General features: G+C 41.6%; 1 protein-coding gene across 2 annotated transcripts in view; it reads right to left on the minus strand.

Annotated features, from left to right (window-relative positions):
• Positions 1 to 27190, minus strand: part of PARD3B (par-3 family cell polarity regulator beta) — a 2156380-nt gene that overhangs the window by 1646056 nt on the left and 483134 nt on the right. For both annotated transcript variants that reach the window (XM_077448525.1, XM_077448526.1), the window contains exon 6: positions 17182 to 17268. In XM_077448525.1, the coding sequence (XP_077304651.1) occupies positions 17182 to 17268 (87 nt within the window). The remainder of the gene's footprint in view (positions 1 to 17181; positions 17269 to 27190) is intronic.

The raw sequence follows: 27190 nt of genomic DNA on the forward strand, positions 1-27190 counted from the left end.
ATAAATCCCTCAATTCACTCCTAGCACCCACACTTGAAAGGGTGTACCAACACATGTGGACAGGGGGCCCCTATCTACCCACAGGCAACCAGGCGATAATAAAACTTCTAGAAAAAAAGGGGAAGGAACCTACAGAACCAGGCTCTTATAGGCCCATATCGCTCCTAAATCTCGATGTCAAGATTTTATCCAAAATCATAGCCACAAGGCTAGCTAACATCATCCCTTTTCTGATCCATCCTGCCCAGTCAGGCTTTGTGAAAGGCAGAACGGCGACGATCAACATCAGAAAGGTGATGATGGCACTAGAGCACGCTAGATGCAACCCGAACGGGGACTTTGCCATCATTACTCTTGATGCCGAAAAAGCTTTCGACAATGTTAGTTTTGAATGGCTGTCTCTGGTTCTGAACAAAATGGGTTTCACTGGCCCTTTCTTACATCTAGTAAAATCTATGTATACCTCTCCGGCCGCCAGATTGGTTGCAGCTGGCCTGCTCTCAAATGAATTTCGCCTCCATAAGGGTACGAGACAAGGCTGCCCCTTATCCCCTCTCCTCTTTAATTTGGCCCTGGAACCACTATCTAGGTTTTTGTCCACAGTAGCCCCAATCCATGGCATTCCGATAGGGGAGCTACAACTGAAGACGTCTCTCTTTGCAGATGACGTCCTCATATTCTCCGCAAATCCTTCCGCAGATATGCCCACGATAAAGAACACGTTTGATCTATTCCGAAAATGCTCCGGTTTACGCATAAACTATTCCAAGAGCGAGATACTGCCCCTCGGTTCCCTCCCACCTCCGGCCTGGTCTCACAATTCCATCTTCTCAATAGCTAAATCACACATCACTTATCTGGGTATAAAAATAGGGAAGCTTCCCTCCTCACTTTACCATCTGAATTATCCTCCCCTTTTTAACAAGCTCACTCTGGAACTTGAAAAATGGATGGATCTGCCCCTCTCGCTCCTGGGAAGATGTCACCTGATAAAAATGGTCAGTTTCGCACGCCTGCTATACCCTCTTCAAACGATACCTTTACTCATCAGACACAAGGATATTCAAATTTTAAACTCTGCAATATCAAAATTTCTTTGGCGAAACAAAAGACCGCGCATTGCCTTCTCGAAACTTCATCTTCCCAGGACCGAAGGCGGTATTAGTCTTCCGAACGTTAGATTGTATAATTTAGCATGTCTCTTGAGGGTGAGTTTAGACTGGATTACCCAAAAGTCCCAATGTTCAAATTTTCACTTGGAAACGGCAATGGTCCATCCCTATTCCCTTACTGCCCTTCTTCACTGCAAGTGGAAATCTCTAGCAACTCCACACCAACACAACCTCCTGCTGAGGGACACTGCCATTGCCTGGAGGGAGGTAAGGAAAAGTCTCCGTCTCTCTCCTTTCATCTCTAAATTTCTTCCAATTCAAGGGAACCCAAATTTTACTCCGGGTTTGGAACGACAACCTTACGATGAATGGCGCCAAAAGGGTCTTGCTACATTTTTCTCCATGTGTGATCCAGATTCTGGCAGGGTGATGCCATTTAGCTCCCTAGCAGCAAAATTTTCTCTTCCGGATGCCTCAAACTTCCATTATCGCCAATGTGTCAGCTTTCTTCAAAAAACCTGCAGGACCGAATCCGTCAGATTCACTACATCGTTCATGGAAACTCTCATCCGGAATGACACCTGCAAAATTTCTGACATATACAAACCACTACTTTTGAAAATTACTCCATCCTTAGCCTCGTCATCAGTGCTGAATTGGGCGAAGGACTTTCCAGAGGAGGACATAGTAGACAAAATCCTGCAAGGCCTCAATTCTGTGTACAATCTGATCCCTAATGAATTATGGAGGGAAACCCAGCTGAAAATCGCCCACCGCGCCCATATTCCTTTTCTTCCCACTCCCAACCATTCTTCGGCCTCTTCCTCCCCGTCACTATGCCCAATGTGCCAACAACCCAAACCTTCTCTCGTACACCGGTTCTGGACTTGTAACTTTATTGCTACTTTCTGGAATCAAGTTCTGGCTTATATCTTCAGGATTACGCTGTTGAAACTCCCCAAGAATCCGCTCCTCCTCATCTTTGGGCATTGGGACTACACTCTACTTCCCTGGTCAACCGCCCCCAGCCCACCGGGAAAGGACTGGTCCTTGATCTGCCTCCTATTAGCCAGAAGGGCCATACTGGCCAACTGGACCTCCGCATCCACGCCCTCCATTTCACAGGTCGAAAGGGATCTCTTACAACTCCTTTTTCGGGACAAAATTAATGCCAACCTGGACCACCAGAAAGCCTCCAAACGCTTTCATGACAGATGGGACCTTTTTATTTCGATGCAACTCTCTCCACACGACCGTACGCTCCTTGATAAACACTCATTTGTGTACAAAGATCCTCATCAAACATGAACTCTTCCACTATTGGATGTCTTCCTTCAATGGAGTATTGGACCTAAGCCCACTTCCCCCCCCCCACCCCTTTTCCCATCCCCTCTCCTGTTTTTGCCATATTTGGTTAGTTCCATGAGGTTAATTTTAGAGCCTCCGGGCTAGTTAGATCCATCCAGTTATAGTCTCCTCATGTCTGTCTAATCCTATGAGGGAGTGGATTAGCGTCCGCTCTCGTTCAAGTTTTTAAGTCTTTTGTTTTTCCTTTCTTTTCTTTTACACGCCTTCAAGATGATGAGAGTCTCGTCTTGTGTTATAGTCTACTTTTGTACACTGTACTTATATAAACAAGAAAACACTTGTATCTGCTGATGATGATTTTATGTACTATTCTAACACTTTTTCAATAAAAATTTATTCAAAAAAAAAAAAAAAAAAAAAAAAGCAAACAGGTAATGAAAAATACTAAGTCACTTGGTTCTCTTCAGCAGCAGCACCACTACTCTCGTCTCTGGTATCCCAGATTCTTCAGGCACATTGAGCCTTAGGCTCGGTTCACACCTTTGTGTTTTTAATGCTTTTTTGCAGAACACACTACAGTCCATTTAACAAGGTTTCCTATAGGATACATTCACATCTATACCTTTTTTAGCTGCTGCATTTTTGGAAAGGGACAGGGACTTTTTTTTAAAGTGCAAAACAGTGTTTTTTTTTGTTTTTTTTGTTTTGTTTTTGGTGTGTTTTTGGTTCAATAGACTTCAAATGGAGAAGCTGCAGAAAAGCAGGTAGTGTGTTTTTGGCGCAATTTGTGTTTTGTGTTTTTTTTTTTATCTACCCAACAACAAATTGGACAATTCTAGAATTCTATTATCTGACCTTAACCTCCATGGCGGTATTCCCGAGTCTGGCTCGGAGTGAGATTCCAGTACCAAAAGTGGTAACCCCCGAGCCAGACTCGGGATCCATGTAGAGGTTACTTACCTTGTCCCCTGGATCCTGTGATTTCTCCCCATTGTGATCTGCGAGCTGGCATGTCTCGCTCAATCTGTCACAGTGCCGTTCCCTGCGAGTGCTGCGACGCACGGGGACAGAGTTTGGCTCCAAATTCAAAAAGTAAGAAACACAGTATAGATACAGTATACCGTAATCTTACAGATTTCAGTACTGTATCAAATAATTACACATCCCCTTTGTCGCTAGTGGTTTGTCCAGTGTCCTGCATGCAGTTTTATATTATAAATACTATTCTTTCTGCCAGGAAACTGGAGATTATCTATAGCAAACCAAAAAATGTCAGTTTACGTGCTAAAAGTGCTTTTAGACCAGCTAGAAAACAGTGATAATAAAATTAGAATCACTTGCAGAATTGAGCGATAGTGTTTTGTGGGGAAATTCATCATCAAACACTAAAAGTAATGACAGCGACAATTATGTAACTGAGCAAATTTCAGTGTTTTTTATTTGATTACATTATTGAATAATTTTAATTATTTGTTATAATTATTTATAGTTATTTACTATATTATAGTTTATGATTTTGTGTTTCAAACTTCATCATACCCGGGATGTCTACTAGTCTACTAGACTCTTGTTTGGACAGATTTAATTGAGTTATTTCTAAGAATTACAGGCCTACAATATAAAACGCAAAATTCCAATGCAAAATAATGGTACCACTTTCAGCACCTAAAATCTGAAATAATCATACCACCAGGGAGGTTAAAACCCCTATTGCTTTATATAGTATCGGACATCTTGTCAACAGGCCCATGTTGTAATTTTTTCTTCTTCTTTTTTTTTTTGTCTTTTTCCATATTAGCCATGTTTTTTAATGCCTAATTTCTTTCTATGTTAAGAAACATATGTTTATTAGTAAAGCAGAGTTCCACCCAAAAATGGAACTTAGACTTATCCTGTTCCTCCCCCCTCTGGTGTCACATTTGAGACCTTTCAGGGGGGAGGAGGGAGCAAATACCAGTCTAATACATGTATTAGCTCCCACTTCTGGCGAAAGATCGCCACAATATCCATGGTGATCTACGCCATGTCAGGGCTCTCCTCCGCCCTCCGCTGTCTTCTGGGAGACACACAGGTTCCAGAACACAGCAGGGACCAGTCAGGACACGCAGTGCGACTCGCGCATGCACAGTAGGGAAGCCGGCTGTGAAGCTGCAAGGCTTCACTTCCTGGTTCCCTTACTTAAGATGCCGACGCCTAAACCCGGAGCTGAGGGATGGGTCAGCTTTGGGTGAGGACATTGTGGGCACCCTGGAAGTAAGTGTCCTTATTTTAACAGTCAGCAGCTGCAGTATTTTTTTTATTTATTTTTTGCAGGCGGAACTCTGCTTTAAATATACTTAAAGAGGAACTGCAGTCTGCTCACATAATTTGTAATAAAAACATATTTGCCGATCACGTTGTATATTATATTATATAAACTGATTCAGTACTTGCCAAATATTCTGTAGAAATCTCCCTCCACCGAGTCTGGCAGCAACCATTATAACTGTGGGCAGCTGAAGCTGCTGCCTGTTCACTTCCTGAATTCACACAAAGACACACATCCAGCTCTGCAGCTCTCATTGGCCCTCATATGACTCATCCTCCCTCCCTTCCTGGCAAACTCTCACAAGAGTGAGAGAAGGAGAGCTGTGAATGATGTCATAAGCCTAGGCTAATGACCAAACAAGAAAGAGGAAGTGGGCTGTATAAAGTGTTTTCTGGCAGAAAAAAATGTTTTACTATCCACAATTAAAACAAGGGCAGAGGATTTAATAGATGTAAAGTTGAAAAAAATGACTTAAGGTCTGCTTTAAGGCTCCTATGAGTGCTACTGTGTAAATTATAAGAACTGAAAGCAGGCAATAGGCTAAGGTAGAAGGATGGAATACCTTCTACTCAAGCTCATGGTACCTTCTCCCACCTTGAGGAGATATGTATATCCCTCGATCTTACCTGCTACCATAAGCCCCTCTAACCATTGAGAGAGATTATGAAAGGTCTTAACACTCGTAGCTATCGAGGCCTAACATTTCCCCTCAACATATAGGCCCTTTTCTTTTTTACTTCATAGACCAACCACAATGTAACTTGCCTACTGTCAATACATATACTGAATGCTTTTTGTTGTGTTTCACTTTTTTCTTTTTAAAAAACTTAACACGATTGAAAAAAAAAAAAAAAGTGAAATGCAAATTGTTGCAAAATTGTGGTAAAATTTTATGTGCAAATATGCAAAACGCACAGCAAAATTCACTGCAGAAATGCTCTATACGTAACTGCATAGGTGTGACCCGAGCCTTAGTTACAGCACCTCACATCACGGGCACACTCCTGGCCACTAGATAGGCTTCTCCTGGCATCCTGAGCTCTCTTCCAAGACTTATAGACCCCCCCCCCCCCCAGTCCCCTGGACTTGTTAGTTGCCTCAGTTCTCTAAGTTCTGCAGACTTGCTCAGCTGTCCCAAGTCCCCCAGTCCTGCGGGTAGGGAATCTGTTCCACATGGAGTATTGTCACCCAAGTAGCTGGATCACTCCAAATAAAGGCTCTGAGCTGTGGCCAGCACCTGATTTATAACAAATATGCACACCTGTGTACTCACATGGTCTGTAGGTCTCCATTAAGACCTGGACACAGGATTAAAGCGTTCATCCGACTCAAAAAACTTTAAAGCCTTTGAGCTCCAGGACCTACTCCTGGATTACAAAACCCAGAGTTCACACCACTCTCTGGAGCCCCACACTTGCATTAGTGAGATTTATTATTATTATTTTTATATCCATTCTCTCAGTGGCAGGGCTTCACACTGTCACAATATTTACATTGCCCCAAGCAAAACTGTGCATACCTAAACTTCACCTTTAAGATCATTTACTTTTTTTTTCATAATTGTCACTTTATACAACACCAATGAATAAATTGGACATATGGGTTGTTGCCTTTTGCACTAAATAAAGAGATCAGTCAATTCACTTGAATGGCAAAATGCAGATAAAAGTACTTTAAATTAAGCATACAGGACTATTTCATAATGTACTACTTACTACACAACACATAAGCACAGGCAAATTCCATTGTGTTCAATGAAAACAAGCCCTTAGTTATTAAATGAAAAAGCGCAACATTTAAAGCTGAGTACCAGGCAGTTATAGAAAGTAAAATTAATGCAGTCATGCATTCAATAAAAAAAAATAAAGGTAAATTGAAATACAACTAGTATTAACAACCTACAACCGACTTTGTATAAGCTTCCTGAAATCATCTGTACAGCAGCACTCAGAATGAAACAGGAAGTGTCTGCACTAAGGGCCATGCAAATGTATGGCATTCTCATGTGCTGGCAGGAGTACATAGCTGGGTGAACTGCTGTTGCTTCTTTGTTCACTGTCCAGTGACAAAGCTTTATTGCTTAACTGCATCAAAAGAAAAGTCCCTGGCTTGGCTGTACAATCTGACAGGGATGTGTATACCCCCTCAGGATTAAACGAATAAAAATACAAATTCATTTTTTTTTACTTTAAACTGTAACAAAAACAACAATTTACAAATAGAATATATGCATGATAAATGTCAACTATGCATTAACGATCTTACCAACAGTTATCTCTTAACAGACATCTTGTGTATATTATACTACATGCTGAGACAAGCATTTACACATATAACAGAACAGGTATTAATGATAGTAATCATGGTACATCGTTGACATGTGTTCTCATCACTCAGATTCCATCTAATAGCAAAAATGCTGGTGGAGAGCAGTAGTCAGGTATGAGAGGGAAGGTTCGCCTTGCTAACTAGGGGTTTCTGTGGCTTGTAGCCACCTATCCCACATTTTATTATATGTTGACGGGCATCCTCTGTGTATATGAGTTTTTTTATATGGTAAGCTATTATTCACTTCTGCTACCCATGTACTGAACTCTGGGGTGTTGGTACTCATCCATTGCCTTGCCAGGACATTCCGTGCAGAAAAAAAGAGTGTTTCATTTAGAAAGATTTTAGTGAATATGTTCATATCTGGCTCTGGGTATATCCCCAGCAGGCGAGGTTTTGGGGTGCAGTGTAAGGGGGTGGGGGCATTTTATCATGTAAGAACTGTACAACTTGTGTCCAATAGCCTTGTAACCTAGGGCAACTCCAAATTAAATAATAAAATGTTCCAGTTTCCTGGTTACACATTGAGCATAAAGCAGTTGGTCTTGTTTGTACCTGGATATTTTAAGAGGGGTGAGGTAAGAACGTTGGAGTATATAGATCCAGTTGTCCAGTTGGGGGATACCAGTCGGGAACTGTGCTCTGAAGGCGTGTCAATTTTTTAAGTATCTAAAGAGCATGCGAGTCGGTAACTCAAACTCAGATCTAAGTCTGTCTAAATGCTTAATTTCGCCATCAAGATTTAGGTTGGACAGGAAAAAAATTCCCCTAGAGCTCCATATATAAGAGTCAGGGATAGATTTAAATTTAGGGAGGGTCACATTGTGCCATATCGGTGTGTGGCTGTGTATCTAGGGCAGTTTGAGTTTATCCGTTACGATGTCCCATAAGTGCCTATAGTGGTATAGCATTGATGTTTGTGGCCCTGCTGCCTCTACACCTCTCATACTCCCTGTGATTGCAACAAAGGATACTCCTGTTGGGTGTGTCCATTTGGGGCACAGAAAATTTAAGAATCTAGCTCTATCTGTTTTATCAATATCGAATAGTTGCGAAAGCTGTGCCGCTAAGTAATACACATTAAAGTTCGGTAGCGCCATCCCACTCAGGTCTGTGGGGTTTTTCAATTTGCCCTAGGGTAGTTTATGTTTACTCTTTCCCTATATGAATGGTTTAAGTATCACTTCCATAGATTTGAAGTGCTTATACCGGAGCGAGCCATAGTATATAAAGAATTTTGGTCAGCAATACCATTTTCACAAGATTTATACGGTATGTCTCATAACTCCTGTTGGGAGCCTGGCCCAGATCTGAGTTTTGCGCTTTAGCATTTCAAATACGGGTTTTATATTGAGTGTGTGGTAGTCTGCAGGGTCTCGAGTGATCTGTATTCCTAAGTATTTAATTTAATCCATTCTTTGTAAGGGTAAGGTGGCCTGATCCTGGGTTACTGGGAAACTGTCTAGGGGGAGTATTTGGGATGTATCCCAATTGATTCTGAGGCCTGAGAAGGAGCCAAATAATTCTATCAGGGCCAGGGCTGTGTTTAAGGCCTCTGTTGAGCCATCCAAGTATAATAGGGTGTCATCAGCATAGGTGCTGACATTTCTGGTCATGTGTCCTACTTGCAGTTCTACTATATTAGGGTGAGAGTGTTTCAATATTGCTAACGGTTCTGCCGCAAGTGCATACAGTAGTGGGGACAGAGGGCATCCCTGCCGTGTAACCCTAGTGAGGGGAAATTTATCTGCGCTCCATCCATTTACCAGCATTTTAGCCTTAGGGGCCTGGTATAGTAATCACACCCACTTGAAAACATTTAGGCCCTAACCTGTATTTTCCCAAGCAGGTCCACAGATAGCGCCACTCTACTGAGTCAAACGGCTTGGCGGTATCTAAGGCGATGACCATTCTGGATCCCACATTTTCATGTGGAGTTTGCAGGTTAATAAATGATATTCTGAGGTTAAAGGACATATTCTTACCTGGCATAAAGCCCAACTGATCCTCATTTATCAAGGATAAAATAACTGTGTTAAGGCAGGTGCAAGGATCTTAATCAAGATCTTGACATTCACCTGCAACAGAGATATGGGGTGGTATGATTTGGGGAGGTTTGGGTCCTTAACAGGTTTGGCAGTTGGTATATGGTGGTTATATAGTCTTAGGAGTTAAGGGACTAAAAATTCTGAGTATGTAGAGAACAGTTCAACAGGGAGGCCGTCAGAGCCCGGTGATTTTGATCGGGGGGATTTAGTTTTGGCTTCAGCTATCTCTTCTGCTGTTAATGGTTGTTCTAACTCTGTTGTTCGGTTAGTTGAAGAATCTGTACCTCGTTGAGGAAAGCTTCCATGGCTGTATCGTCATTTGAAACCGTGGATGTGTAGAGTGTGGCAAAAAAGTCTCTAAAGAGTGCAGTAGTCACTAACTCGGTTCCACTGGATCGGAAGGAGGAAAACCACCAGTGGTCTCTCCTCACAGTGCACCAGGTCGGCTAATATCTTACAGGCTCTTTCCCCATGTTCAAATGATTTTTGTTTGTGGAATAACAGATTACATTTAGACTTTTCATATTGCAGTTGTGTGACTATCCTAGAGTGTAGTTTAAGACTGTTTGTCTGGTCTTCGGTGGGATCATCCAAGAATGCTCTCTACGCAGATAGCAAGTCAGTCACCTGTTGCATGTCTGTCTCAGAGGTTCTTCTTAATATATTGATGTGCTTAACAAGAGTGAATCAAATATGGGTCTTAAAGGCATCCCAAACAATATGGGGTGAGGCTGTCTTGCTCATTATCTGAGAACAATTGTCTCCAGTCTACCATGACATCATCATCCTCAGGTAGTAGTGTAAGCCAGAAAGAGTTTAACCGCCACACGGCTGGAGGGTGGTCGTGAATGCTGTTTTAGTGTGGTCCTGCAAAAACTATGATCCGAGAGCACTCTTGAGGAGATGTCAGCATCCTGCAATCTGGGGAGAAGTGAACTGGAGATGACGATTAGATCTATTCTGGACATGAAGTGGTGTGTGGAGGAGAAACAGGAGAAGGCCCAAGTATTGGGATGTACAGCTCTCCAAGTGTCTACAAGATTAAAGTCAGCTACAAGTCTGGCAAATTGTGTAGACTGAGGTTGGTTTTGCAATGGAGGGTTGTATGGTGTTTGCCAAAGTGGGGTTGAGTGTCATGTTAAAGTCACCTAGCCACACTACCAGTACTGAGGAGTGAAGTGCCATGTAGCTGAATCAGTTGGTCAAAATTGTGGAATTGAATGGTGGAGGTACATAAAAAAGGCAGCAGTACAATTGGTTCCCTCGTAAATAGCTGCATGCAAAAAACACATATTTGCCTAGTGGGTCAATCTCAGAACCCTGGAGCTCAAAATAGATGGATTTTGCTCCAAGAATGGAAACTCCTCGAGAGTGGGTGGTAAATACGGGGTGATATGCCCATCCTCTCCAAGTGCATTTAAAGGCTATCTTTAATTCGTTTGAGATATGTGTTTCTACCAGTACTAAAATGTTGGTTCGTTGTTTTATTTTTAAGGAAAAAGATTTAATTTTGTAGTTCATGCCCCGGACATTCCAGGCAAGGAACTTTAGGGGGCCATAGGGCAAATAAAAAACGTTTTGAGGCACCAGGGTGCTCAGATCCCTTCCCAATCTACAATATGGAAACTTTCAACAACATTTCTGATTTTTTACAGTACCATTTTTCTCTGCCCTGCGTGTAGCCCATGTGCACGTCTCTAAACAGCTTAAAATACATAACCCCCCTTCCCTGCCCTGCACTGTCCCCAACTTGTGCGGGCATAATTCCCAGATTTCCAACAATTGTATAACATAGTCCAACCTGTAAAAAATATATATATAAAAAGGCCATGATGTGTATATGGGGCTAGCTAAAACCCATAGGCCCATTAATACAAAGTTGATAGGATGCAAGAATCAGCATGCCTAGCAATATGTTCCAACACAGGTCACAAGTGTAGTAAGGAAAGATGAAACTTTGCTGTTTAAGGAAACAAGACTATGCTCACTGAAAGAAGTGAGCTCTTCAGTGATGTGTCTTCCGCCGGGAAGGACTTCAAACAATACAAATAACATATGGAGGATAATACAAAGATGGTCTGTCCCTGAAATAGCTGGGGGGTTTAAATGTCTTCCTTGCAGAAGGTTCAATTGTGAGGGTTGTCTCAATAGTTGAGCAGCAGCAGCCTCTAGTGATGGTTTTCATGTGGGCATCAAGGACACTCCATTTAGATACAGTTCAATGAGGCTAAAGTTCAGATGTGAAGCAGGATCCTGCCCCCCTCCACCTATGATATTAAGTCATGATGGATAGCATGGCATTACAGGCATGTTTCTTAGGAGGAGGCTGGTGCAAGGGCAGATTCAGCAGTGTACAGTAAAACTGATATAAAGAGGGCATACTTCCCAATGCTCAGAAGCCTTAGAAACAAAGAAGAGGCAGCCAGTGAGTAATAGACATAAATGGAAGGTTATGGGGGTACTTAGCTGTGAGCGCCCTGCTTTTTAAGCCAGGTGATGGTTGCGGATCCTCAAAGTAGTATACTTTGTCGCCTCCTTCCACTCTCAGGCATGCCGGAAAGAGTATTGCATATTTAATATGTTTGATGTGGAGTCGCCTCTTGGCGTCTGTAAAATGTTTGCGTCTGCACTGCACATCAGCAGAAAAATCTGGGAAGAAAGCAATTATTTTATTGCCAAATGGGATATTCCCCTTCTCTCTACTTAGACGGAGGATATTGTCTCTGTAGTTGAGGAATTTTGCTATAAACATGCAGGGTGGTGCCCCCACTGGTGGGGTGAAAGAGCCCCACATATGGGGGGGGGGGGCTCTTTCTACGATGATTGTATGGGAAAATGCCTACTTACTGTACGTGTCACACAGTAACTTCTCCAGAAATGTGGCGGGGGGGGGGCCGCTCCCTCCACCCCCTTAGGCAGTCCGATAAAGCGTAAGTTACATCGGTGCAGCCTGTTCTCAATTTCATCCTGCTTCTGCGGTAGTTGATTGACTTGGAGTTGCATGCTGTCAGAGGTGTTTTGTAATGGGAGGAGGGAGTCTTCAACATTGCTCAGACATGTCTCTGTGTCAGTGACTCTATCCCTCAGCTTCTGGAAGTCCTGCCTTACAAGGGATATGCCCACTTTTACCTCTTCAATCCTGGCCGTCAGGGTAGTTTGGCAGGATGTGATATCCTCTTGGCATGCTGTGATGATGTCCAGCACTCTAGCTTTATCTGCTCCCGCTGTAGTCCACTCTGGCAGCGTGGTGCCTCCATCTTACTCCAGGGGGTCCTGGTCTAATCTGCAGTATTTATCTAGTTTGGCCACTGCGTCCGTTAGCTTTTTTTGCTTGGACATGATCCAGGGAGGCTCTGTGAGGTCTGGCTGTAGGAATTGGGCAATCTGTGGCTGTCATGGTCTCAGGATCATTGTTCCAAGATATGAAACTGACGGAACTCAGGTCACCAGCGTCCTATTTCATGCCACTCCAGGCCACGCCCTACAAATTCATATTAAGTAAATTACCAATTTCTAAATAATAACTAGCAGAAAGGATTACAAGTTGGCCAAGAAAATAATTATCTACACTGGTCAGAAATGTAATGTCAGGTTTTTTTTAAAGAACATGCCTGCTTAGAGCTTTTATGAAGAGTGTAGAGAGGCAACTGCATCTGTAGTACCTGCATCCATAGTAATGAGTAAGAAACCACTGAACATGATTGTTGTGAATGGGAAAGCTGTGGCTAACCCCTGCTGTTAGGCCGCGTACACACGGGCGGATTGTCTGTCCAACTTAGTCTGCTGAACCGTGTTTCAGCGGACAATCCGCTCGTGTGTGGGCTTCAGCGGACTTTTTCAGCGGACTGTCTGACGAACAAAGTCTTATGGAATTTCCGTAATTTTGTCCGTTCAAACTTGATTTTGTCCGTCCAAACTTGGTTTCAGCGGACAGTCCGCTCGTGTGTAGGCAAGTTGGACGGACTAAGTTTGGCGCATGCTCAGAAAGGATTTACACGGCCGAAGGTTGCATTGCAGTGTATAGGACGTCGTTTTTCTAGTCCCGTCGTACGTGCTGTACACGTCATCACGCACGCTTTCAGCGGACTGTCTGCTCATCGTGTGTGTCCGTTCATTCAAATTTTGAACGGACTGTCTGTCGGATTGTCTGACGAACTTAGTTGGGCAGACAATCCGCCCGTGTGTACGCGGCCTTAGTCTCACAAAGTGCAAAAATTTGTAAAGACAAAATATATGCAGGTCATAATGCAGCATCATATGTAATCTTGCCCCGGGCATATATATGTATTATATATATATATATATATATATATATATATATATATATATATATGTTATGTAGCCAAGTGCTGAGTTACAGCAGCAATATGGAGAAGGAGACACTGCCTTATATTCTTTTCCCTTTACTGAGATATTGATGTTATGCTGACCCATCCTCTCCCTGCTAATATTAGCAGCAATTGAGCCACTGAAGTGCAGGACACAAAGTGTACCTAATCCATACCGCACCTGTACTGCATTCTATACCACACTTCTTCCAAACCTAGGCAGCACCTATACTGAACATTTACTGCATCTGAACCACATTTACCCAGCACCTGTGCCGAAACTATACCAAACCTATACTGCATGCAGGTTAATTGGGACAGTCGTTAAGTGCAAAGATGTTCTCATATGGCCCCAATGATAGCTGGCATAAGAACATGTCAAAGCACTGCCCATTTCGTAATACATTTTCTGCAAGTACCCTTTGTTCCCCTGCCCCCTCCATTACCATCCTCCTTTTATTTTGGGAAGTGCATACCTAGTTGGTCGGTGACTAGCATTGCCGCCAAAAATGCACTCTGGCAGTATAGTTAAAAGACTCAGTAGATTACACTTTACTACAGCTCACTGCTACACTTCAGGTGGCCTTTCTACTATCTAAGCTAATATGGATGGAAAATGTCATCTAACGCCTAGTCCTTACTGTTAATCACTTTGTATGCTAAATTGTGTTATCATCATTGTTAATCAATTTTATCATCGCCTTGTTACCAACCATATTGGGTGACAACATACTAAGTTTGCCTTTACTGCTTGGTTTGGCACATGGTTTCTTTTGGATACCAAGTATTACAATCAATGATTTCCTGTTAATATTGCATATTTGTACACTCATCCTGGTATGTCAGAGGGGCTGAGGTTCTTGGAAAGTTGAGGCAAAGAATAGACTACCCTATCCAGCAGTCCCTATGGGGTACTTCTACACTGATTATTATTTTTTTTTAGATATACTGTATGTTTATTTTTTTATACGATAAATGTTATATACTCAAAAATAATAGTTGGTTCCACAAATGCATAGGTACAGTGCCTTGCGAAAGTATTCGGCCCCCTTGAACTTTTCAACCTTTTGCCACATTTCAGGCTTCAAACATAAAGATATAACATTTTTATTTTTTGTGAAGAATCACCAACAAGTGGGACACAATTGTGAAGTGGAACGAAATCTATTGGATTTTTGAAACTTTTTTAACTAATAAAAAAATTAAAAGTGGGGCGTGCAAAATTATTCCGCCCCCTTGCATTAATACTTTGTAGAGCCACCTTTTGCTGTGATTACAGCTGCAAGTCGCTTGGGGTATGTCTCTATCAGTTTTGCACATTGAGAGACTGAAATGTTTGCCCATTCTTCCTTGCAAAACAGCTCGAGCTCAGTGAGGTTGGATGGAGAGCATTTGTGAACAGCAGTTTTCAGCTCTTTCCACAGATTCTCGATTGGATTCAGGTCTGGACTTTGACTTGGCCATTCTAACACCTGGATATGTTTGTTTGTGAACCATTCCTTTGTAGATTTTGCTGTATGTTTGGGATCATTGTCTTGTTGGAAGATAAATCTCCGTCCCAGTTTCATGTCTTTTGCAGACTCCAACAGGTTTTCATCCAGATTGGTCCTGTATTTGGCTGCATCCATCTTCCCCTCAATTTTAACCATCTTCCCTGTCCCTGCTGAAGAAAAGCAGGCCCAAACCATGATGCTGCCACCACCATGTTTGACAGTGGGGATGGTGTGTTAAGGGTGATGAGCTGTGTTGCTTTTACGCCAAACATATCCTTTTGCATTGTGGGCAAAAAGTTAAATTTTGGTTTCATCTGACCAGAGCACCTTCTTCCACATGTTTGGTGTGTCTCCCAGGTGGCTTGTGGCAATCTTTAGACGAGACGTTTTATGGATATCTTTGAGAAATGGCTTTCTTCTTGCCACTCTTCCATAAAGGCCAGATTTGTACAGTCTACGACTGATTGTTGTCCTATGGACAGACTCTCCCACCTCAGCTGTAGTTCTCTGCAGTTCATCCAGAGTGATCATGGGCCTCTTGGCTGCATCTCTGATCAGTCTTCTCCTTGTCTGAGCTGAAAGTTTAGAGGGACGGCCAGGTCTTGGTAGATTTGCAGTGGTCTGATACTCCTTCCATTTCAAAATGATCGCTTGCAGTGCTCCTTGGGATGTTTAAAGCTTGGGAAATCTTTTTGTATCCAAATCCGGCTTTAAACTTCTCCACAACAGTATTATGGACCTGCCTGGTGTGTTCCTTGGTCTTCATGATGCTGTCTGCGCTTTCAACAGAACCCTGAGACTATCACAGAGCAGGTGCATTTATACAGAGACTTGATTACACACAGGTGGATTCTATTTATCACCATCAGTCATTTAGGACAACATTGGATAATTCAGAGATCCTCGCTGAGCTTCTGGAGTGAGTTTGATGCACTGAAAGTAAAGGGGCCGAATAATTTTGCATGCACCACTTTTCAGTTTTTTATTTGCTAAAAAAGTTTAAATTATCCAATAGATTTCGTTCCACTTCACAATTGTGTCCCACTTGTTGGTGATTCTTCACAAAAAATAAAAATGTTATATCTTTATGTTTGAAGCCTGAAATGTGGCAAAAGGTTGAAAAGTTCAAGGGGGCCGAATACTTTCGCAAGGCACTGTATGAACAGTGATCTATCATCTCTAGTCAGTCCCTTCCCCCCTTTAGTTAGAACACACACTAGGGAACACAATTAACCCCTTGATTGCCCCTAGTGTTAACCCCTTCACTGCCAGTGACATTTTTACAGTGATCAATGCATTTGTATTGCATTGATTGCTGTATTAATCCCAATGGTCCCAAAAATGTGTCAAAATTCTCTGATGTGTCTGCCATAATGTCGCAGTCCCAATAAAAATAGCAGATCGCCACCATTACTAGTAAAAAAAATAATAATAATAATAAAAATGCTATAAATGTATCCCCTATTTTGTAGACGCTACAACACTATAACTTTTGTGCAAACCAATCAATATATGCTTATTGTGATTTTTATTATCAAATTTATGTAGAAGAATACATATCAGCCTAAACTGAGAAAAAAATTGTTCAAAAAATTTAAAAAATGGGGATATTCATTATAGCAAAACGTATAAAATATTGTGTTTTTTTTTTTCAAAATTGTCACCTTTTTTGGGTTATAGCACAAAAAATAAAAACCACAGAGATGATCAAATACCATTAAAAGAACGCTCTATTTGTGAGAAAAAAGGATGTAAATTTTGTTTGGGTACAACATTGCACGGCCATGCAATTTTCAGCTAATGGATGCAGTGCCCAACAGCAAAAAGTGCTCTGGTCAGCAAGGGTGTAAAATCTTCCAGGGCTCAAGCGGTTAACAAGGACAGTGAAAATCTTTGCTGGATTCCATAGTAACATAGGAAATAAAAGAATTTGTAAGTCGCTGACATCCAATTTATCTGTATTTAACCAAAGCATTAGGGTTAGTGGGTCTCACTACTGCAAAGGAGACCCTGCTAACTGCAATAGGAAGTGGTAATGTCCATTGCACCAAAATGCTGGTACCTGGTAATGAATTATCAGTCTGTTAAAAGTTAACACTTTGGATACTTTTATTAAATAAAAGTAAATAGGGATGTCATTCAGCATGATAGGTGTTCTTCAAGCCTGGTTAGTGAGGCAATAAATCAATGGAGCATACAAAAACAGACTCACTCAATTTGTTGGTTTATCTTTTTTTTTTTTATCATGTAACTCACCGTCCACTAAGAGAGGAATAAAACGGCACAACATGTATCCCCAAAGGCCCTCTGTCCCCTGAAATCTCTACCTTTCTTGTCAACTCGCTGTAAAAGAAAAAATGAAAAACATAGGTTTTGTTGAGGCAAGAGCAGTTTAAAGTAGCTATTACAAAATCTGAGTGGCATTTAGTGCATTTTTTGAGGCTAATGGTATTACTTGACAGTTCATTGCAGCAAAACTAATAGATCTCATTGAGCAAAGGGATTGAAATGAAAATTTCTATATAATGGAGAAGCTGGCATGCTTGACCAACTTTTGATCACTATTCACAGAAGTATTTGATGGAGGGTTTCATTATTTACCTCTTCACTGCTGGAAAGGGCAGCAACCTTACGCAGTAAAAAGAGGTCATGTCAATTTTCTTGTGTTCTCAGGAACTGCTATTAACGGCTCTTAATTCTGAAGCTTTAATTCAGCCTCTCACCTGCCTGGGCAGCAGCAGCACATGCACGCTTGGTCAGATGCATCAGACGCCATGAGTGCAAAATATTACTCCTTCTCATTAAGCAGCATGGCATACAGGAAACAACTGGACTAATTAAAATAACTGAAAAAAATGCAAGCTTAAAGTGATTCTAAAGGGAATATATATATATATATATATATATATATATATATATATATATATATATATATATATATATATATATATATATATATTTATTAATATTAACAAACATGTTATAGTTACCTGCCCTGTGCAATGGTTTTGCACCGAGCATCCCCAATCTTCTTCTTCTTGGGTCCCCAGTTGACAGTCCCGACGCCTCCTTCCCTGCCAAGTGACCCCAATAGCAAGTGTCTTGCTATGGGGCACTCAAGCAGGTTCACTGCCAAGCCACTAGCTGTGTCCCCATTAACACACGGAGTGGGCTCGGGTCTGACCACACACTTTCTCCATTGTTTGACTGGCTGTGATTGAAAGGAGCAGAAGCCAATGTTTCTCGTTGCTGTGTGAGCCAATGAGGAGAGAGAGAACCAAGAGAACCGCTGCTCTCATGCACATTGCTGGATCGAAATGGTACTCAGGTAAGTACAGGTGCTGGGGTAACTGAACCCAAAAGTTTTTTTTGGATGTAAACCCTCACATATACGCAGCAAAGTGAACAGCCTCAGATGATACACAGAGATTAAACAAATCTCCCTACATAAGTTTTGCGTGTGTATCTGCTGTTTTCAGCTTTCTATATTACTGCACATCGTGTTAGACATTTTTATTCCTGTTTCAGCAGTGGGAGGTGATTCTGGGCATACACTGTGTGTGGGCTGATTTGAGGAAAGGCACTCGCCCTCCACATAGCCGTGTTAGTTGGTGTTTCTTTTCTTGGGGGGGGGGGGGGGCGGGTGGCAAACCACCACCCACCCCATCCCCGTTTGCCGGTCAGTCTGTCACTTACCCCATCGGCAGGTGGCAGGCAGTGTGCTGCATCGATTCCGTGTCTTCTTCTTCATGGCGGCTTCCAGCTTCTCCCCTCCTCCTAGGCGTCCAATAGGATCACCTGTTCTTTCAGCCAATCAGGTGAACAGTGGCAAAACCGGCTTCCTGATTGGTCGGGAGGAGGATCAGTGTTACAGTAGTGAATATTAATTTGCTGTTGAAACACACCTGGGTGGGATCGGATCGCACTCTGCAATCCAAGCCCACCCTATATTGAAGCCTATTAGAGCCCCTCCCACATTGGAATCCATATGCCCGTGGGGGGTGGCGCCTGTGCGCCCTTAATGGATGAGCCGCCCCTGACACATAGGCAGATGTAACGAAACATGCAGAGCTGCGTTGTGAATAGACAAGCTCCTTGCCAATCTATCTCAAGTTCCATTCCTGACACACATTTTCAGCTGCTTTTATCTCATGTGTTGGAGTGCTTGTCAGAAGTGAACAGCCTCAGATGATACACAGAGAATAAAAAAATCTCCCTACATAAGTTTTACTGTATATCTGCTGTCTTCAGCTTTACATACTGTTTAGAAAGTGCACATCCTGTTAAAATTGTATCTTCCTGATTCATCTGTGGGTGTGAATTTTTGCCATACACTGGGAGACAGCTAATTGGAGGAAAGGAACACACCCTCTCTCCACATGGGCAGAAAAAGGAAGAAACAATGCAGAGCTGTGCTGTGAATAGACTAGCTCTCTGCTAATCTTTTATAGCACCCACCCTGACACAAATTTCAGCCTGGTTTTATCACAGTTGATGAAGAGCTTGTCAGAAGTTATCATGCTGATAACAGGAGAATGGAACAGGAGAAAGCCATGGGATTTAGAGAAACATAAGAAAACATTAACAGATATATGTGCCCAGCTCAAATTTCAAGATTGGGGTTTACATCCCCTTTAAGGTAAAAAAAAAAAAAAAATAAAGATCTTGAGCCTTTAGAACCACTTTAAGACCTACTAATTAAAAAAATCTGTAAAAAAAATAAATAAATAAAAAACACAGGACAACCAGTGACTAAAGTATTCAGCTACACAAAATACAAAGCTTACATAATTACACTAGTATTTGATCATTTTTGTTATCAGACTACAAATACTCATATCAAGCACAGAAGGAGTTTATACATAGCTGAAAATGAATGATACATAATTCCATAGTTCACCCCATCATAGACGTTTTCTAGAAACAGTCATCCCCATTATTCTTAACTGGCCAACTGTCTGCAAATTTACTTGAACTGTTTGGCAATTATTCCTTCTTTTCCAACAGTTCAGAAATAAATCTTGATGATGTTAAACTAGCAGTGATTGCTCAATGACTTCCCGTCATCATGAACATGTGTCAGTTTAATATGAAAATCTAAAGTTGACATCTGGCATTATAACTAAAGATGAGGGGTAATCTCTCAGAGGGGATACCTGTCCCAATGACAACTGTCAAAGGTGTCACTTCTTTTGTGGAGAGTTCCACTTAATGCTGGTAATATTTCTGGGACAAGAAGCATTGGGAATAGTGCCGTACAGCAGGGAACGGAGCCTTCCGGGTACAGCATGAGAGACAGATAGGATGTCACAGATGATGCAGCTTTGATGTGGCTTCGCATTTGCAGAGCATGCATGCTCCTCTCTCAGGCCATTTAGCATCCATGTTGGAAGAGGTATTTAACCACTTAAGGACTGTCGTATTGCCATTGTACGTCATCACAATGGCACAGGCAGGCACAAGCATGTACATGTACGTGCCTGCCTTCCAGCGGGTGGGGGGTCCGATCGGACCCCCTCCCGCTGGATACGGCGGTCCGGTTCGCTCCAGGAGTGATCCGTGATGAGGGGGATGGCCGTTGGTTTCTGGCCACCCCCTCTGGATCGCTCCTGGCCAATGACAAGCTTCCTCCCACTGTGTATTGTTTACACAGGAAGGAGGAAGTGATGTCATTCTCCTCGGGCGGTCTTTTTGACCGGACTACGAGGAGAAGATTAAAAGTAAGTGCACCTAAACACTACACTGACACATAGGTACACAAACCCCCCCCCCCCCAGTCACAGTGTCACTGATTGCATTGATCATTTCTTTACTGATCACTGCATTCAGTATCAGTTGTAACAGTTAAAACTGTCAGGGCAGTTAGTGTTAGGTCCAGGGTAGCCCCCTATCACCCACCAATAAAGATTTAACCCCCTGATTGCCCCTAGAGTTAACCCTTTCACCCCCTTTTGCCAGTGTCACTAAGCGATCATTTTTCTGATCGCTGCATCAGTGTCGCTACTGTCGCTAGGTAGCTAGTTATTTTTTTAGGTTCACCGCCAGATTTTTATATCGCTAGGTACCCCGATATACTACCCAATAATGGTTTTAACCCCCTGATTGCCCCTAGTTAACCCTTTCACCCCCTTTTGCCACTGTCACTAAGCGATCATTTTTCTGATCGCTGCATTAGTGTCGCTACTGTCGCTAGGTAGCTAGTTATTTTTTTTAGGTTCACCGCCAGGTTTTTATAGCGCTAGGTACCCCGATATACTACCCAATAATGGTTTTAACCCCCTGATTGCCCCTAGTTAACCCTTTCACCCCCTTTTGCCACTGTCACTAAGCGATCATTTTTCTGATCGCTGCATTAGTGTCGCTAGGTAGCTAGTTATTTTTTTAGGTTCACCGCCAGGTTTTTATAGCGCTAGGTACCCCGATATACTACCCAATAATGGTTTTAACCCCCTGATTGCCCCTAGTTAACCCTTTCACCCCCTTTTGCCAGTGTCACTAAGCAATCGTTTTTCTGATCGCTGCATTAGTGTCATTAGTGCCGCTAGGTAGCTAGTTATTTTTTTTTAGGTTCACCGCCAGGTTTTTATAGCGCTAGGTACCCCGATATACTACCCAATAATGGTTTTAACCCCCTGATTGCCCCTAGTTAACCATTTCACCCCCTTTTGCCAGTGTCACTAAGCGATCATTTTTTTCTGATCGCTGCATTAGTGTCACTAGTGCCGCTAGGTAGCTAGTTATTTTTTTAGGTTCACCGCCAGGTTTTTATAGCGTTAGGTACCCCCATATACTACCCAATAATGGTTTTAACCCCCTGATTGCCCCTAGTTAACCCTTTCACCAGCGATCACAGTATAAGTGTCACTGGTGACGCTGGTTAGCCAGTTAGTTATTTAGGTTGCCCGTCAGGTTTTTATATAGCGCCAGGGACCCCCATATACTACCTAATAAAAATTTGAACCCCCTGATTGCCCCTAGTTAACCCTTTCACCACTGATCACCGTATAAGTGTTACGGGTGACTCTGGTTAGTTTGCTTTTTATAGCATCAGGGCACCCACCATTTATTACCCAATAAAGGTTTAACCCCCTGATCACCCGGCGGTTGATATCAATTAGGTTTTAGGGTCAGGGTCTGCGTCGCCCCAGGCAGCGCTAGGTTAGTGCCAGTACCGCTAACACCCACACGCAAAGCATAAACCTCCTGTAGTGGTATAGAATCTGAACAGATCAATATCTGATCTGATCAGATCTATACTAGCGTCCCCAGCAGTTCAGGGTTCCAAAAAAACGCATTGTTAGCGGGATCAGCCCAGATACCTGCTAGCACCTGCGTTTTGCCCCTCTGCCCAGCCCACCCAAGTGCAGTATCGATCGATCACTGTCACTTACAAAACACTAAACACATAACTGCAGCGATCGCAGAGTCAGGCCTGATCACTGCGATCGCTAACAGTTTTTTTGGTAGCATTTTATATTTAAATCCGGAAGGCAGTGCTTGGTTTTCGGGGTCCCGTACATGGCTAGGCTCCCAAAAAGTCCCCCACATGTGGTATCCCCGTACTCGGGAGAAGCAGCAGAATTTATTTTGGGGTATAATTTGACTTATGCCCATAGCATGTGTGAGCAATATATCATTTAGTGACAACTTTGTGCAAAAAGAAAAGTTTGTAATATTCCCGCAACTTGTGGGAAAATATAAAATATTCCATGGACTCAACATGCCTCTCAGTAAATAGCTTGGGGTGTCTACTTTCCAAAATTGGGTCATTTTGGGGGGTTGTGTGCTATTTTGGCATTTTATGGCCTTCGAAACTGTGATAGGTAGTGAGGAGTGAAATCAAAAATTTGCACCCTTAGAAATCCTGAAGGTGGTGATTGGTTTTCGGGGGGGCGGGCGCGACTAGACTCCCAAAAAGTCCCACACATGTGGTATCCTCATACTCAGGAGAAGTAGCGGAATATATTTTGGGGTGCAATTCCACATATAACCATGGCATGTGTGAGCAATATATCATTTAGTGACAACTTTTTGTAAAAAAAAAAAAAAAAATTTTATTGTTTGTCATTATTCAATCCCTTGGGACAAAAAAAAAAAAATATTCAATGGTCTCAACATGGCCCTCAGCAAATAGCTTGGGGTGTCTACTTTCCAAAATGGGGTCATTGGGGGGGGGGGGGGTTTGTGCCATCTTGGCATTTTATGGCCTTCAAAACTGTGATAGGTAGTGAGGAGTAAAATAAAAAATGTATGCCCTTAGAAATCCTGAAGGCGGTGCTTGGATTTCGGGGTCCCGTACGCGGCTAGGCTCCCAAAAAGTCCCACACATGTGGTATCCCTGTACTCAGGAGAAGCAGCAGAATGTATTTTGGGGTGTCATTTCACATATGCCCATAGCATGTGTGAGCAATATATCATTTAGTGACAACTTTGTGCAAAAAAAAAAAAAAGTTTGTAATATTCCCGCAACTTGTGGCAAAATATAAAATATTCCATGGACTCAACATGCCTCTCAGTAAATAGCTTGGGGTGTCTACTTTCCAAAATTGGGTCATTTTGGGGGGTTTTGTGCTATTTTGGCATTTTATGGCCTTCGAAACTGTGATAGGTAGTGAGGAGTGAAATCAAAAATTTGCACCCTTAGAAATCCTGAAGGTGGTGATTGGTTTTCGGGGTGCCGTGCACGACTAGACTCCCAAAAAGTCCCACACATGTGGTATCCCCATACTCAGGAGAAGTAGCGGAATATATTTTGGGGTGCAATTCCACATATAACCATGGCATGTGTGAGCAATATATCATTTAGTGACAACTTTTTGTAATTTTTTATTTTTTTTTGTCTTTATTCAATCCCTTAGGACAAAAAAAAAAAAAATTCAATGGGCTCAACATACCCATCAGCAATTTCCTTGGGGTGTCTACTTTCCAAAATGGGGTCATTTGGGGGGGGGGGGTATTGTACTGCCCTGCCATTTTAGCACCTCAAGGAATGAGATAGGCAGTCGTAAATTAAAAGCTGTGTAAATTCCAGAAAATGTACTCTAGTTTGTAGACGCTATAACTTTTGCGCAAACCAAAAAATATACGCTTATTGACATTTTTTTTTACTAAAGACATGTGACTGAATAAATTTTGCCCTCAATGTATGACTAAAATTTAGTTTATTCGATTTTTCTTATAACAAAAAGAAGAAAATATATATTATTTTTTTAATTTTCGCTCTTTTTCCATTTATATCGCAAAAAATAAAAAAATCGCAGAGGCAATCAAATACCATCAAAAGAAAGCTCTATTTGTGGGAAGAAAAGGACGCAAATTTCGTTTGGGTGCAATATTGCATGACCGCACAATTACCAGTTAAAGCAGCGCAGTGCGAAATTGGAAAAAGACCTCTGGTCCTTAAGGTGTTTATTGGTCCGGGGCTGTAGTGGTTAAGGGCATCGGTGGCCGGAGGACAATAAAGCCCACCCAGTAGGACGCAACATTACAGAATGCCCAAAACCAGGATTTAGATGAGCAATCAACAAAATAAGTTATTAACTCTATCATAACCATATAATTCCCCTGAGAAAGAAAGAGGTATTTAAATAATGTATCAAAAATTACGCTGAATGCATAATAAACATTATGTGAGGATATGCACATCTATTGGGCACCATCGTTTGAGCACAGTATACCCATGCAAGGCTGGTTTATATCCAGTTTCTGGTGAGTGCACCGTATACTAGAGCCAGGTATTCACCACAAAGTTTTACCACTGGTGGATTATTTTCCTTTAAAGAGGAGGGTTAGGTTCTCCTGTGGATCACTACATGTCATGAGATATTCTATATCTGGTGATTCACCAAGCTTATTCACAAGCAATCTTTTTTCACTAGCTGTTTAATTTGTTGGGGTATTCGGTTTTTTGATCTTTGGCCTTTTAAGCCTGACAACATTTTTTGATGAAACTCAAAAAAGTGCTTTGGGGTGCTATGCTCGTCATCACCATCTTCTACAAGATGGCGATGGTCAACAAAATGTTTCCTAAGTGGTCATATAGTTCTTCCTACATAAAACATGTCACATAGGCACGTAAGGCAGTAAACATGGTCAGTAGAGCAGGTGTAAAAGTCATCAATGGAATAAGTATTTTCATTGACTACAAATTTCTTCTGACCATGTGGACATCGAGGTTAGCATGGCCCTATAGCTTGATTATGTTCCACCAGATGTACCGTTAGAAATACTAAATATATTCTCTTTTTTATTCCCGTTAGTTGTCTGATAACATTTGGGGCCCAGAAATATAGTCGGGTCCTAAAATTGGATGATGATAACCCTACAGTGTTATCTCGCTCCTGTAGATACTATAGATTTTGTTTTAATATAACTCTTTTTTTGCAGCCACCCACATTGTTTTTTTTTTATCGCTTAATATACACAATTATATATTTTAGTTCATTCACATTTTTATTACTCATTTAGTTTTTTTAATTATTTAAATACCTCTGTCTTTAGCGTTAATGAATTAGCCTCAGTAAGTATGTTTTTTTTTTTTTTTTTTTTTTTACGGCCATTAAAGTTTTTTAACATTTGTATGTTTAGAGGTAAACTTACTTGTGTTAATTGTTCATTTAAATCCTGTTTTTTGGCATTCTATTAAGTTGTGCCTAACTGGCTGGGCTTTATTGTCCTCTAATCACCGGCGCCCTTAAATTCCTCTTCCAACATGGATTCCAAATGGCCTGGAGAATAGAGTATGCCCTGGTCTGAAAATATGTAGCCACACCCAAGGCGCATCATTGGTGAAATCACATCCATCTTCCATGCTGTACGCAGAAGACTCCAGTTCCTTGCTGCGAGCACTCCATAGGAACCTACGCCACTCTTCTCATCCATCGCGGCAGAAGTAAACCAGCTTGGACACCCAGAGAGCGGAGGATATATGAGCTTTACTTGTACAGTCTGTGAGTAGCTTGATTTTAAAGCAATAAATCCTGTTTTCACTAACCAATACACTTATATAGCGACGTATTTGTTTCCCTATTATAGTGTAAAAGAGGAGTACGCATGGGGAAAAAGTCCCTGTAACTGCAATCTGGAAAATTTGATGTGTTTGGATCAGTGTTGATTTCCCCACTAATTTTAACATAATAGGTAGACCCATTCATGTAAATGGATCTAAGCACATGCACTGTGGTTCTCTAAAACTTATATTTACTATATTGGCACAATGTATTTATTTTTTGTTCCTGTGGTTTTAAAACACTAACACGTTTTACAGATCATTGAAGTCACGTTACCTGTATATGTAGACCTCCAGATGAATTATATTATTTGTAGCGTTATGATATACAGAATTGTATTCCAAGATAAGCTGCTTGATTTTGGAGGAATGAAAGATTATTAAAAGTTATATATTCTGAAATCCCGCAGGCCTGCCTGTGACGACCTTCAAATACACAATGACAGTCTGCTGCCCTTTGCAACAATAAATTCTAAATATCAGCTACCTCCAGGAATAACACAAAAGCCAGTGATACTCCTTGTGCAAATGTGTCATGAACCAGGCTAGCAGGACCTGGATTCCAAACATATAATTCAGTAAACAAAGGCAGGTTGAATAAAGTTGATTGTTTATTTTCAGTATTTTCAGTGAAAGGGTGAATTTGATGAATTTATATTATTTTACAGGTAATTAAAGAAATATTGCAATGTCTTTCCTACTTAAAATGTATCCCAGTGTTCACACATATTATAACCCTTACAGAAGAAAGGAAGAGAGCTCTGCTTTTTTAACAAACCATTTTCAATAAGTTTTCTTTTAAAAGTAGCAGTGTTAATCTGGAAAGGTGGTGATGTTAGATGTGCTAGCAAATTTAGATAGACTTGACTAATTAAAGCTAATCCACCTAACAATTTAAGTTGTTACAGCAACATTTTTTTTTCCATTACCTTTTGGGATAAAGGTTTTACATGAATAAATACAAGCTGAACATACTTACCTTAGTTTCAAAAGTCTGCGAGGTCCCTTGCTACACTGCCGGCATCTCCCCCCAACTTCTAACGGGTGTCAGTCTTCAGGTGTCTTGATTGGCCAGCGTGGGATGTCATCACTCCCATCCTATGCAGGAGTGCAGTAATCCCGGTACACAGGTATTGTGTTGGAATGTAAACTGAGCTATACATGCACAGTTTAATGTATATTCTATAGTGGAACGTGCGCAGGCAGGTAAGTGTATCTTATTACATTATAAACATTGAATGTCTCTTCTGCAATACA

Source organism: Lithobates pipiens, unplaced genomic scaffold, assembly GCF_037356315.1.
Source record: "Lithobates pipiens isolate NorthernLeopardFrog02 unplaced genomic scaffold, aLitPip1_a1.2 Scaffold_22, whole genome shotgun sequence".
NCBI classification, from domain to species: domain Eukaryota; kingdom Metazoa; phylum Chordata; class Amphibia; order Anura; family Ranidae; genus Lithobates; species Lithobates pipiens.